Source organism: Pollachius pollachius (genome assembly GCF_949987615.1).
Source record: "Pollachius pollachius genome assembly, chromosome: 4".
NCBI classification, from domain to species: Eukaryota; Metazoa; Chordata; class Actinopteri; order Gadiformes; family Gadidae; genus Pollachius; species Pollachius pollachius.
Window position 1 is genome coordinate 18,264,305 of NC_136937.1, and position 13,853 is coordinate 18,278,157.

Consider the following 13,853-nt stretch of genomic DNA (forward strand, 5'->3'; position numbering starts at 1 on the left):
GCGTCCGTTGGCTGGTGCTCAGCTGGCGTGAGACAAAGTGCCCAATATACTCCCTAATGGCCCCAGTCAGACGTTGGGATCGCTCGCTTTCTCCTCTATTGTGTTATCCCTCTCTCTCTCTCTCTCTCTCTCTCTCTCTCTCTCTCTCCCTCTCTCTCTCTCTCTCTCTCTCTCTCTCTCTCTCTCTCTCTCACAGATATGCAGAGTCTTCCTCTTGTATGAGTGTCATCTCCTTTTTCCTTTTCCCTTTTTTCTCCCCCTCCCCTGTCCCGCCTTTTTATTTGACCACTGCGTTCTCTCCCCCAACGTTTATCGAGCACTGGAACTCCCTTTATCTCCCCCATCCACTCTTCTTTATCACAAACAATCCCGTGCCGCTGCTAGCACGGCCTCCGCCCACTACAGTGTTGATGGCCGATACCAGCTAACAGGCGCTGAATGTATATTTAATCACAGGGTCAGTATTGGGCCCGATTCTATGGTTGATAGTGCGACTATTCATTAGGACAGGACTCATTCTTTGGGAGTTTCTTTCAGAGAGGGTGAGCACTAGTTCAGATCATCTCGCGAACTCTGCGACACACTTCAGACCTCGGGGGAGAGAACGGGGGGCTGACGAGACGATGTGTCTGGACAGGCGGGAGGGAACGAAAAGAAGGAAATGTACATACATAAGCCTTCCCTTTGTGGAACGACTGCTTACTGGCAACGTGAGGGAGTGTGATAGCGGTCCGATGCGGGTGACAGAGGGAAAATAAGGAAATCAAGTTATTTTCCAAATAATCCGGACACGCTCTATAATATGATATCAGAATTAGCCCGGTAGGGGGGGGTGAGAGGTAGTGGATACAAAAGAAAGAACGAAAAAAAAAAAAAAACACAAGTGCGACCTGGCGATGAGCAGACAGGCCGCTGAATGTGTGGACGGTCCGTTCCAGAGCAGATGAATCAGAAACGGCCCGGTCCTAGCTGTGTCGAGACCTGTGATTGGTCGCGTTTTTTGCGTTTGCGTCCTCATCCTCTCCTTGTCATGTTTTCCTCAGGTGGGCTGGTGGGTGGGTGGTTGGGGAAGGGGGGGATTGGCGCTCTCTCCGAGGGTCTCATTTGCTCTCGGCCTCGCGGGTGGGCCGGATCTTCATCTCGGAGGACTTGAGGGAGTACTGCCAGCCCGTCCAGGAGGACCACTCGATACCGTCGGCGTAGGAGGTGTGCTGTCCGCGCAGGTACTGCCCGTTCAGGTTGGACGTGTGGCAGTTTCGGTACCACCAGGCGCCGTGGTAGAAGGAGGCGCAGTTGTTCTCCGAGTGGTCGTTGTCCCGGTCCTTCGTGGTGAACTTCATGCCGTTGTGCTTCATCAGGGAGTCGCCTGGGGTGGGGGAGGGGGTTGGAGGAGGAGGAGGATGGATGGAGGTGGTGCAGGTGTTGGCAGATGAGGTAAAGGAGGATGGATGATGGATGGATGATGGATTGATGGTGGTGGAAGGGTTTGCCGGAACAGGAGATAGTTATGATTGTGGGGGTAGGTGGAGGAGGAGAAGGGGGAGTAAAAGGATATGAAGGTGGAGATGAGGGTGGAGGAGGAGGAGATCAAAATGGAGGAGGAGTGGTAGGATATGAAGATGAAGTGGAGAAGGAGGGGGAGATGGAGAGAATCAAGAATGGGGAGGTGAAGGGGATGAAAGATGGACAGTGGTTGAGGAGTAATGGAACAAGGGGGGGTTGTTGAGGTTATTAACATGTTTTACGTAAACATGCAAGTTGTATTAATTTCCATGTTGACATGGTCAACGTGTTCACAAATCAAACCAATATAATGGGAATGAGATGAACACGAAGGAAACAAAGAATGGCACAAAGGGGAGGCAGAGAGAAAGACAAAGATTACATTAAGTGTTAATTAAAGTGTCGCTATTTCCCCCTCCTTTTGCTTTTGGTTAAGCTCCAACTAACGACTGTCATCTAGAAATCACCACGGTGATCGAAACAGCAAATTAGGGAGCAAATAGAGTGACAACTGTTGTCTAATTCATATCCAAATGGGAAGTAATTGTTACCATTAATCTTGCACATGAATAGGGGGACTGAGGCGTGCCGAACGGGCCTCCACACTCCAAAGAGTGTCATCCCTTGTTACGCCGCGGACGAGACTGGGCTGCATTCTTTTACTTTACTTTTTATTTTTAATCACACTGCATCTCTAATGAAGTCGGTGGACGCGCACACACGTTTATTATGATCATAAGAATGAAAATACAGCTAAGGATTGTATCTGTTTAATAACCGTCTGTGTGTGTGGTTGTGTGTGTGTGTGTGGGGGGGGGGGGGGGCGTTTGTTTCTCTATCTCTGTGGTTGTGTGAGTACGTGTGTATAGGTCATTAGTTGATGACGCTTTTCTTTGACCTTGCAAGTGTTTTGAAACATGAAAGCAAGCAAGGATGTGAGGAGAACACCTCCTGTGTGATTGGTGTGCACTTCGACCTAGCAGGACAGGTTCACCTGTTGTATAACGTTGCGTAATGTTGCGGAGAGTTAAGTCGCACCTTGGTTGTACACGGCTGAAGGCTATGGGGAATACTACTCTAAGCTATTCAATGCCGGCCCGATATCCACAGCCTGATCCATGATTGATTCATGTGAGCGTTGTCGACAAAATGATGAAAGAGGCAATAAAATAAATTGTAATGAGAAACGCATATTTTGCAATGTAGCCTCTTGCAAGTCTTGCAGGTTTGTGGCTTATTACGCATTCCATCTTTCCATCGAGCGGATCTGTTTTTTTCTCTGCATCACTAACAGTTGTACAGTTTAGTATTAGTATTGTTCACCACTGACATAACAATGGGTTCATCAATAAGCCCACTGTTGAATGTGCATTCAAGTTTACTCTGCTGTGCAGCTGTGTGTGCAATGAATTTTGAACGGCATTGCCAATGACCAAGCATTGTACAACTCAATTCAGCCACCGTAGAAGAAGAACATTTCTTCCAAGTGGAACAATTTCCCTAAACGTTTAAAGGCTAAACGTTTCACAGGATTGTTTTTCCCATATCTGGTCAGGAATACATTTGTTTGAAAACAAAATGTGCATTAAAGAAGAATTTTGCAGAGACTGCAAAAATGCAAAATCCATTTGAAACTCTTTAGATTTCAATGTAAGACGCCGTTGAAAGAGAATTGATTTTAATGGTAAAACACACTTTTCAAAGGTAAGATGCATATGTAGCATAGCCTACCCCCACCCACCTCCCTCCTCTCCTTGCCAGATAATCGATCCCCGCTGTGACCGGGGGGGTCGATAGCAGGGACCAATCTGACTGCACAATGGAGGCTTGGCTCCAGCAGCCAGGAGCTGATCCCGGTGACCAACGCTGCGTGATTGCCCTGGATGTGTCCACCTGTCCATCCATCCATGAGTCCTCCACCTCCTCCCGCTCTCCCTTCCTCAGTCCCTCCCCCCTTCCTTCCTTCCTCCCCCTGTAACGGCAATAATGAGCCCATCATTATTGCCGTTACCATGGCAACACCTCTGACAGTATCACTCTGATGATGATTTTACAAAACACAAAACACAAATCCCCCAGAAGGCGAGGACAGCAGCTGATGTCTTCGACGGGGCAATAATATCGTGCGTCCCCCGTGTTGCAAGAACAGTCAAGCGCTAACCGCGGCCCACTTATAAGGCTCCGTGTGTCACCTTGGTGGTGGCGGGGGTCCATGCGGGCTCATTAGCATCCATCTTAACCCGAACCCCCACCGCCACCAACACCACAGACACCCCACCCATCCTCCCTCACCATCCAAAACTACTACCTGTCTAGCGATCGGGAGGGACAGAAGGAGGGAGGAAAATAAAAAGGAATAAATACATTTGGAATACCAAGATGTGCATTCTCTTGATAAATGTGTGTGGTTGCATGAGCCAACTCGTCGGCTCAATTTTCCTGAGCCTTCTAACATACTAATGCAAGAGAGAACGTTAAGTATCGAGTCCCTGGTCCACTTTGAAGCAGACTTGTGTTTGATTGAATAATGAGGCTGATCGTCCCTCACAACCACAGGTTTTAACCCCCCCTGTGGTCAAAGTTGTACTTAACTTTTAGGAAACATATTTTTTAATATTTCTAAAAACCTAACCACTCTGAGTTGCTCACCTTCGTAGTGTCTGAAGTCAGCTTTCTTTCTCTATCGACTTCCATCATGCAAAATAGCACTGACATAATTAAGCTATTAGCGCCACATTTTACACTAATGGTTATATTCAATAACGGTAATTATATAAACAAGAGTATTCAGTAGTGGTTTGGTGCTGACACATTAAATACTATAGGAGGAGGTAATTACAGGAAAAGGGGCGGAAGAATAACAATAATAGAAGGATTAAGACACAGAACAACAATAGTGCGGCTGGCTCTGCCACCAAACTAGCAACAGCAATGCTGTCGTGGGCCTGGGAGGGGGGGCAGGGCGAGGACGGGGCTGGACGGGCCTGGGTCTCAGTGCCTGACAGGCAGGGCCGGTTCAAGGTCGTCCTCTATGGGGCCGGGCCACCCAACCCGCCCGCCCCCGCTTCCCGCCATGAAAAACCTCTTAGCCGACATCCTCAGCCCGGCGGAATCTCAACGCTCTCCCCGCAGGTTCTCTGCACTTCACTTCACCTCTGGTTCCCTGTCATGTCGGCCTGCCATCACAGCCCTTCCCCTCTCTTCCCGTCCTCCGTTGAGGGTGCCTTCTGATTCCACTGTTATTATGATATTCCTCACACTTCACACTTCATCCCACACTCGGACGCCCGTGGTGCGCATCGGTCCGCCCCCCCCTCCGCCACGCTCCTATCCCTGAAGGGATGTCTCCTTTGTCTCGGCGGGGGGGGGCTGAGTGTTTACATGCTGGGTCAAGGCGAGCGAATCATTGGGAGTCATGGCGTCAGAGTGACGGGTTGCTGGCCACGGTGGGGAGGCTCTCTAGATAAAGGTGCGGGCGACTTGGCTTATCTAGATTTGTTTCACTTGTGGACAAACAAACAAACAAACAAACAAACAAACAGGCAGAAGATACAGCCCCTCGCGTTACGGCGGACCGACCAGCTGTGGGTTTACAGTAATTGGAAACGTAATTAGGTGGCTGCGATGCAGGCAGACAGATGTTCCCTCAGATGGTTCCACATGGTTGTCTCTTTCATTTCACTGGCGTCTCGCGCTGTAAACATATTCCTGTATTAATATTGATTGAATCAATAACGCTGCCTATTACCACGTGATAATATACAGACGCAACACAGTTAAAGTTTAACAGCAGTATTCGCTACACTGAAACACTGATGCTAGCAGGTTTCACATGCTGCCCCTCTCAAAGCTGTTCCCCGTGTCTTACCGGCGTTGCCTGAGTAGTCCCCCACGGTCAGAGGGTACCCGTCATCATCGGGGTCGACTGAGAAGAGGCCCACTCCAAAGGTACCGTATTGGGCGAACGCTGTGCTGTTCTCAAAGTCCTCCATGTCGATGCGGAGCTCGTAGTTGCCTTGAATGGAGAGGGCATGCATCTGCTTCAGACCTGCAGGGAGGAGGGAGGGAGGGAGGGGGAGAGAAAGAGCGAGACGTAAGGTGTACTGTAGCGAAGAGGACAAAGGGAAAAAGGCTAGATGGAATGGAGTCCTCAAGAGGAAGGGCCTTTCAGGAATGACCTTGCTCGGCTGCAGGGAACTTTGAAAGGAATGTCTGAAACTTTTGTCAACTCAAAATGTAGTGTGAAATGTAAAAGATGAATGTGGAACAAAAAAAGAATGTAAAAAAGTAGACGAGAGCATAGCACATATCGGAGATGGATTACAGGAAGGCTGTTTCCCCAAATACTGGGAATCAAGCGGAAATTGGTGACAGGCAGCAATTTTTACAGCATTATATACTGACATAACGACTATAATTACTCTCGTGCAGACAGTCCTAAAGCCCTTTACTTAGCCATGACATGGAACGTTTCACACTTGTAAAAATGTTTTGAACAACCTTTTATAGACTTATCTCAAATATATGAGAGCATGTGCCAATTACATATTAATATGCAGCGGCCATTAAACTACTGGTGTGTCCTCTGCACACAATTGAAATACCAACCGCACTCTTTCTGCTCACACCAGCACAAATGTGAAATATCCTGTCCTTCTAACAACATAATGATGTGTATTGGTTTGGGTCTGGAGTCTCATGGCAGACCACCGCGGCCCCCCTCTAAGCGCAACCCTGCTCAGTTAGATGATTATCGGAGGTTGCTGCGACTGCACTTTTATATCTATATTTAATCTAATGAATGTGTTACCATACCTCTTATCTTGTTTATTAAAGTCGCTCTAGGTTCAATTTATGAGCTATTATTTGAGTGTTCTTTTTAGGGAGGGGACATTTTTGTGGTTTGGTTTGAAAATCTTTCTCTTTCCCACTCTTTTCTGCTCGCTCTCTCTCTCTCTCTCTCTCTCTCTCTCTCTCTCTCTCTCTCTCTCTCTCTCTCTCACTCTTTACGGCTCTCTAGTCTTACCTACATCCACTTTGAGTTGTAAGCTTGTCTAGATCAGAAAAATGTCCTTCCTGTTACACAAACCGATACCATCTACTTATCTTAATTATCTGCCTATTTTCCTTTCACACCACTGGAGTTTTACCTCCATCAAAAAAGCTTTTCTTAATTGTGTCATATTTCAACTAGCTCGCATTTTTAAATGACCTGACCAGCCACTTAAATTACCAATTGCACAGCCAGTCAGTGTGGAATGTTACACTGTCCACACTGTAACTGAGTCATTTGAATTCTGAAAGTCTCTATCCTACTAACTTGGAATGTTACACATTACGACTTTAATAAACAATCCACCAGACTCTGTGGATATTAAATACAGACGTAACCATGGAAAACATGAATCGCAAGATTGACTTTGTTTATTAGTATGAAGCGTTCTGCGATGAGGAAGGGGTTCCCCACACAGTTCCCCATAACGTCTGATTCAGCCGCTTTAGACTGGATGGGTTTCATCAATGTGTCTGATGTCCTTAATGCGCTTTTAATTAATCCATTCTCATCTCTTAAAAGAACCACAGAAAGCATGAAAAAAAAACAAGAGACAAAAGAGTTTTGTTGCAATCTACCAATAGTGCTTTGAGTGAACTGATAGCCTCTCCCCACAGTGAGATTTGCACTAAGGGAACTGATCAAAGATAGAGGAGGAGTGCGCCGCCCTCGGACACGGCCAAGAGCTCGGATCCATCGGCAAAAACACAAACAAGCATCTGAGAATGATAGAACGCTGCAGTGAAACCGCGTGTTCACCGACCCTCTGGATGTTGTAATAGCAAATGTGAACATTTGCACAAAGAAACTATTCATTGGTAAGATATGTATGTCATAACACAAAAACTGCTAACCTTGTGAATCAGCCATCTGCTTTTAAATGTAAAAAACAAAAAACAAAGAGATAAAGTATCCTGTTTGGATTTAGGGCACACCTTAAACCTAACCAAGCATTTACTGTCAGGTTAGAGGTTTTTCATAGACCTAGCCAAAGAAAGACTCAGCCAACCTTTGATGCCTCATATTGGTTTTCTGAATACAGGAATGTTCCCACACGATGAATAAGAAGGGAACATTCCCTATCTCTATTTGATGGCTTACCTTTTCTGAGCTTTTGGTCAAATGTTGATGATAGCCTGACTGTCCTCCAAAGGAGTGCATGCTGGCAAAGGTTGTAGTGGGCTGTTAGATACCTTTCAACCCTAAAAAGTGATGCTGTATATATATATATATATATATATATATATATATATATATATATATATATAATCTTTTATACACTGTGAAAATATTGTTAACTTCTCACACAGATATACCAGGTGTTCAGGAAAATAATATCCTTTGTTTGGCAATGTTCTGTCAGGAGTCACTCACAGATGTAACCATGTATTGCATGAAATGGTAATTCAATTTAGTTTGGCGATATGGTTATATTCTTTTAGGGTTCTCCTTGCTGTAGGATGACATCCAGGTGTCAGATACAGAATACCAACAGCATACCGACATTTGACCACAGGGAGCACTATCCAATCCCCCATGGGGTGCATCAGATATCTCAACCCAATGCGGAGGTTATCTTTTATATGCGATGCAGAGCAGCACCAAGGCAGGTGGAGGCTGGGGTGGGGGAGGGCGAGATTCAGCTCAGCGCTCTTAACTTGGCAGAGTGTGTGTGAGATGGAAGGTCTTAAATGGACCGCCTGTCAGTGTACGTGCTTTTGATTGGACCACGTTAGCCGTCAGCTGATAGGGGGCATATGAATTGAGTGTCCCGCCAGGGATAGCCCCGCCCAATTACGAAAGCCGAAGTCCTCGATGGATTTGACAAAACCAAGCTTGTGGTTTGGTTTTGTGTTATCTTGTCTTATTGGAGTATTTTTTTCCATTTGCCCAGCTCAAGGTTACTTTTCCTTAGTAATGTTGTTTACTCTTAAATCTGTGAGGCACTGTGTGTTGCAAGACATAGTCCAATTAAAACATATATCCACCAAACTTCCTACTCATCTCTGGACTTTGTTTTCTCATTCGTTGTACTTTTATCTTGGACTTCCCTTGGTTCCTGAGGTGCAAGTCACTCATCTCCTTTGCCTAATGGTCTACAGTGGGGAACATTAAACAAAAGACAAAAGGGGGTGTTATTTCGGACCTACTTTACTTCCCCTTCACCATTTTCAATCAAATAATGGTCATTTGAGTCGTAAATGTACTTCTTTGCAAAGAAAAGAAAAAAAGCCAAATTGCTTGCAAACATAGTAAGCTATTATTATTCAGAGTGGACTTACCAGCCAGGCCTCAGTCTCCAGCCCTGACGGGGGGGTCAATAAGTGTATATTTTGGAAAGTTGTGGGGATGTCGATTTATTAATGCCATTCCTTCATGCCATTGTGAGTGACTTAAGGAAATTTAACGTTGATGCGCAGCAAGGTTTTTAACTTTTACTTATTTTACATTCATGCAGTGCAGCGCCATCCAAATAGCTCTGTGCCATAGCTGGAATAAGGGCAATCCAAGAAGACACCAAAGGGAACATGCCAAGGGTATTTTGTTGTTCATCTTCAAAAGAGAGACTTGGGTATAAAAAGAAAATAAAAATCATAAAAATAAATGTAAATAAAATACCAGATTTAACTAGACATTCAGAAAAAAAAAAACCTCTTTAGATTAAAACTGCATTTACATAACTTCAATTCAGTTTCTAATTAAATCCCTAGGGGGAACCTCTTCCAAGTTCCAAATATGAATAATTAAAGTGGGAAGACAATCGGTGTAGCAACATACTTCCTCCTTGGTTTAAATCTAAACGCTCAGGTGTTTGGGCGTCGGTTAATTAAAGCGCTATTGTTAAGTTATTTAAATGTCTTCCGCACTCTAGTGAGGATAGGGGCTGTGTTGCTGGAGTATATTAACATACTGATTGCTCCGTAGGGGAGATGCGTGTTTCCCCTCTCACTCACTTACCGTTTAGTGGCTAAGTTGAGAATTAAATAAGGTCTCTCCTCCTATGGGTGGATGGGGCAGTGAAGGTTAGCGATGGAATTGCCAATAAACACAGGAAAGAGAGTGGTACAGGTTTGCATGCTTCTCTCCTCCCTTAGTCCCTTTGATGTAGACTTGCGCTACATTAACGCACATCTGAGAGAAACAATTTTTCCATTTATTCAAATAGCATGCATACATCAACCATTTCTGGAAATAACTGTGGGGCTATTTGGCTTTGTGGGCCTTGGGGGATAAAAGTGTCAACATTGTGCCTTCTCTCATAGTAGCGGCCTTCACTGAACAGATGATAAACACATGACATTATCCTCGTCCAAATGGCGTTGAAATTACAAGGCGTAACTAAGAAGAGGTTGAGTATTTTACCTTCCATTCCAAAGTGTTTTTCATTTGAAATGAACAAAAGACCCTTCCTATATGCTATGCGTTACTAGCAACAGAGGAAAAGGGTTGAGATAGACATTAACTGGTTGAGTGGAAACTGAACATTACACTTGTCCTGACTGACATTATTTACAGGCCCAATTGAGAACCGAAAACACATATGTCTTCTATACAGTACATGTTCCACCGTGGACCTCAGGCCTTTATTCGTTCTATTTCCCCTCATAATAATTGTGAACTCCCCAAGTTGTGAGCATATGGGGCCCAAACACTTCCACCACCCTCACTTCCCGTCGCCCTGGGAGAGGGTTGGCTGTGTCATTGTGGTCACAGAGGGTGTTCCTTTCTCCTCGATCGGTACCGGATTCAGCCGGGTACATGACGTCTGACCTGCTGCTTATTTTCAAATGGGTTGGGGGTGGGGTTGGGCGTGGGTGGGTGTCATATATTGTGAAAGCAAATTCTCCTCCATAGTGGGTGGAAACTACGTGTCCCCGTTCCATTGTGCGTACGACCGGCGGTTAGCCTCCATTCATACCTACCGTGTCCTGGCAATGGCAGCGGAACCTGAGAGAGCCGTTCTCACAGCCCGCCCACTACCTGGAGTCTGACTGGGGGGCGGCCGCTCATAATTAATTGGCTTCGTGTAAGAAGTTATATTTAAGCGCTTACAGCCCTATCAGGACGGGATTCATGGCTCTTTTCTCAGCTCCATGTACTCCGTGAAATGGAGGGCTCCTCTGCTGTGAAACTGCTGTGTTCACATTAATCTCCACGGGTGGAATGGAGGTGTGAAATGAGGTCAGGGGAGGAAAGCTAAGTTGAGATTGTCTTAGTGTTTTACCCGATAACAGACTTGAGCTGTCTGGTATGACATGAGTTAGGCAACTGATAGCGTTCACTATTCAGTCTTTAAGCAGAAGCTCTCAACCAAGTCGGTTTACAGAGAATATTTTTGACACTAATGAGCATGCAGGTTGGAGGCCTCTATGCTCAGGGATCTACGAGTAGGGTTTAGGTTTCCAATCATTCGGCAAGGGATTCCAACAGCTATCATCCCTAGACAATCCTGCCTGATACAAATAAACCCTGCTATGGAAAATATGAAGAGACGCCGAGACATTCACTCACTCATCTCTGAGAGAGAGAGAGAGAGAGAGAGAGAGAGAGAGTGAGAGAGAGAGAGAGAGAGAGAGAGAGAGAGAGAGAGAGAGAGAGAGAGAGAGAGAGGAACAGAGAGAGACCTCATCTCAGTGAATAGTTTGCTTTTGTGCTTTGTGTTTCCAATGCCAATACAACCCTTTAAGTCTTGAGAGAGAGGGAGAAAGAGATCCGGAGATTGAGAGAGAGAGAGAGAGAGAGAGAGAGAGAGAGAGAGAGAGAGAGAGAGAGAGAGAGAACGGTTGCACCAGGTAGCATAGGTGAGCTCTAAGTAAAGAACAACAAAGCTTGGGAAATAACAGTATATTGCCTGGATGTTGTCAAGCTGCTGCTGAGAAAGACTGTGTGGCTCCAAGCCAGGGCGGTATATCCTGTTGAGTAGTGTATTAGGCTCCTGACAAGTAGAATGAAACGACTTGAGACCAATTATTCACCACCACAAAAAATGGAAGCCATTACTTTTCCGGTTAAAAGATTCTGAAGGAGATAACAACAAGGCCACAAAGGTCAAATTAGCAACTGATTTTAATAAAAGAATTGCCTGAATAAATATATTTCTAATTAATAAATAAATTAAATAAAAATATGGTTTAAATGAATAACACAACATGTATTAAGGCCAGGATTAAAAATGAATACAAAATAATTATAATGCAAAATGTGTAATGCTTTGCTAACATTCAGACCTTCATATTCCCTGAACATTCAATAATTCTCAAGGAATGAAAAGGTAAAAAACTGACCAATTCAACACTATTCTCTTGTCCATCATGACAAATTACAGCCAAAGAGAGACAATAGGAAAAGCTAAGGCCTCTTAAAACAGGCCAGTTTTAAATTTAGGAACTGAAATACATGTGGGACCGAACTTTGCCTCTCTCCGCAGTAATGATCTTTTGAAAAACAGACAGAAATGATAAATATGGGCAATTACTTCATTAAATTGGGTCATGGAAATCTATAACTCATTTTTTTTCCAGTTGCTAGGTTTATAGGGCAAGTTACAACTTGGGAGTATTTTCGAGTTCCGGGCCAGATGTTTTGTCCATTTGCGTTTGGTTTCCCTGTTTCCAAGAGCCGCACCTGTTTTGCATTGCTAAACATGAGACAACATGACAACTTTTCCCCACTTTGATTAAACCATTACCGCATGGATTTGTTCTCCCTAAATCGGATTTAACGCCTAATGATGCAGACATTAGTGTCATCCCATTCAAAATTCATACGATATCTTGGGTGGGACATCTCTTGGATTTCCAAAAGAAAAACAACCCAAATATTATGGACTTATTGGCCTTTGATGGAGCACGTAGAGACCCATTTTGGATGGTTTTAAGGGGGCTGTGACCCTGTGGTCCTCCCTTCTTTCTTCAGTGCTGCAACGCTACAGGGTTAGGAGAAATAGGATGAAACACGTTTTTTCAGATTACGCTTCCCTTCTGCCGCTTGCGACATTTCTCTCAATTAATAATTCATACTGCTTTTTCTACTTCTGTGAGTCTGGGAGGCAATTCCTCCGACAGTTGAAACCAAACAGAACGAAGAATAAAGAGAAGGGGAAGACGAGACAAAAGAGCTCCCACCCATCTCGTCCCTATTGTGTGCTTTATACTCCTTTTATGATTATTACTCAATAATACGTTTTTCTTACCCCTTTCTGTTCGGATTCGTTCTTAACGTTTGTCTGTGATGTTCATCCATGTTGTTGCTCAGTGCCCGGAGTCTTTGGGTGGGGGCTACCATCTCCATACACACAGGGGGAGAGGCCGCTGATTGCAGCTTGTGTGGAGTACCGACGTCGAGGGTCATTGAGGCTCTTAGGGAGTCTAGGGTGTATGTGTGTGTGTGTGTGTGTGTGTGTGTGTGTGTGACAGTGTATGATGGGATGGGATGGGATGGGGGGAGTGGGTTGAGGTTCTTTGAACACATGTCTGTCGGAAAAAACTGCCTGCTGCTGTCGTAATCATCCTTGTCATTGTATTCCCCTCTCAGAGAGAATAGAGGAGCATCTCTATCTCTCTCTCGCTCTCTCACTCTCTCTCTCTCTCTCTCTCTCTCTCTCTCAGTCTTCTCCCTCTCTTGTCTCTCTCCCACCACGCCCCCACCCCAGCAACCATCAAAAGACCGGGTGCATCAGGAGGAGCACAACACAGACAGGTGTGCACTGAACTCTTGAATCGCGGTGTCCCCTGAGTCAACTGTGACACCCGATGGGGAGAGAGAGAGAGAGAGCGAGAGAAGGAGAGCAAGCGAGAGAGAGAGAGAGAGAGAGAGAGAGAGGGAGGGAAGGAGAAGGGGAACAGAAGACGAGCTGTCACACCTTTGACATGTGAGCAGATCTAGCGGGAAACCAGCTTTGTCTGACTTCTCCATTTTCTAAAGTCGGTTTCGATTATTAGACGGCACCGCCATTCCGACTCTGTACTTCTTAGCTGGGGTTTTTCTTTTTATTGGGTGTCTGAAGTAAAAATAGGGTAAAACTGCCTTGCTAAAAACCAAACGCAGGAGGTTTTTGCCAGCACTTTCAGAAAAAGGAAACACATCAAAAGCATTCCGTCGAAAGGAGACACATAACACTCATCCTTTATGTGGAAAACACAAAACGAGGCAGCAGACGTACGCTGATGTTTTCAGGCTGCAAAAATGGGGGGAAAATGGCGCAGATGATCCAGAGATGTATCAGAACGTACACTCTCACTTCCAAGCACTGTGTCAACGCTAAAGGGTTAACTGTGAGGAACATTTGAGCAATACG

At 45.1% G+C, this 13,853-nt stretch overlaps 1 protein-coding gene across 1 annotated transcript in view; it reads right to left on the minus strand.

Annotated features, from left to right (window-relative positions):
* Positions 1–1,100: 1,100 nt before the first annotated feature.
* fibcd1b (fibrinogen C domain containing 1b) overlaps positions 1,101–13,853 on the minus strand; it is a gene marked incomplete at both ends in the record, with an annotated part of 95,566 nt that continues 82,813 nt past the window's right edge. The window contains 2 exons of the mRNA XM_079735951.1: positions 1,101–1,366; positions 5,372–5,551. Of these exons, the coding sequence (XP_079592077.1) occupies positions 1,101–1,366; positions 5,372–5,551 (446 nt within the window). The remainder of the gene's footprint in view (positions 1,367–5,371; positions 5,552–13,853) is intronic.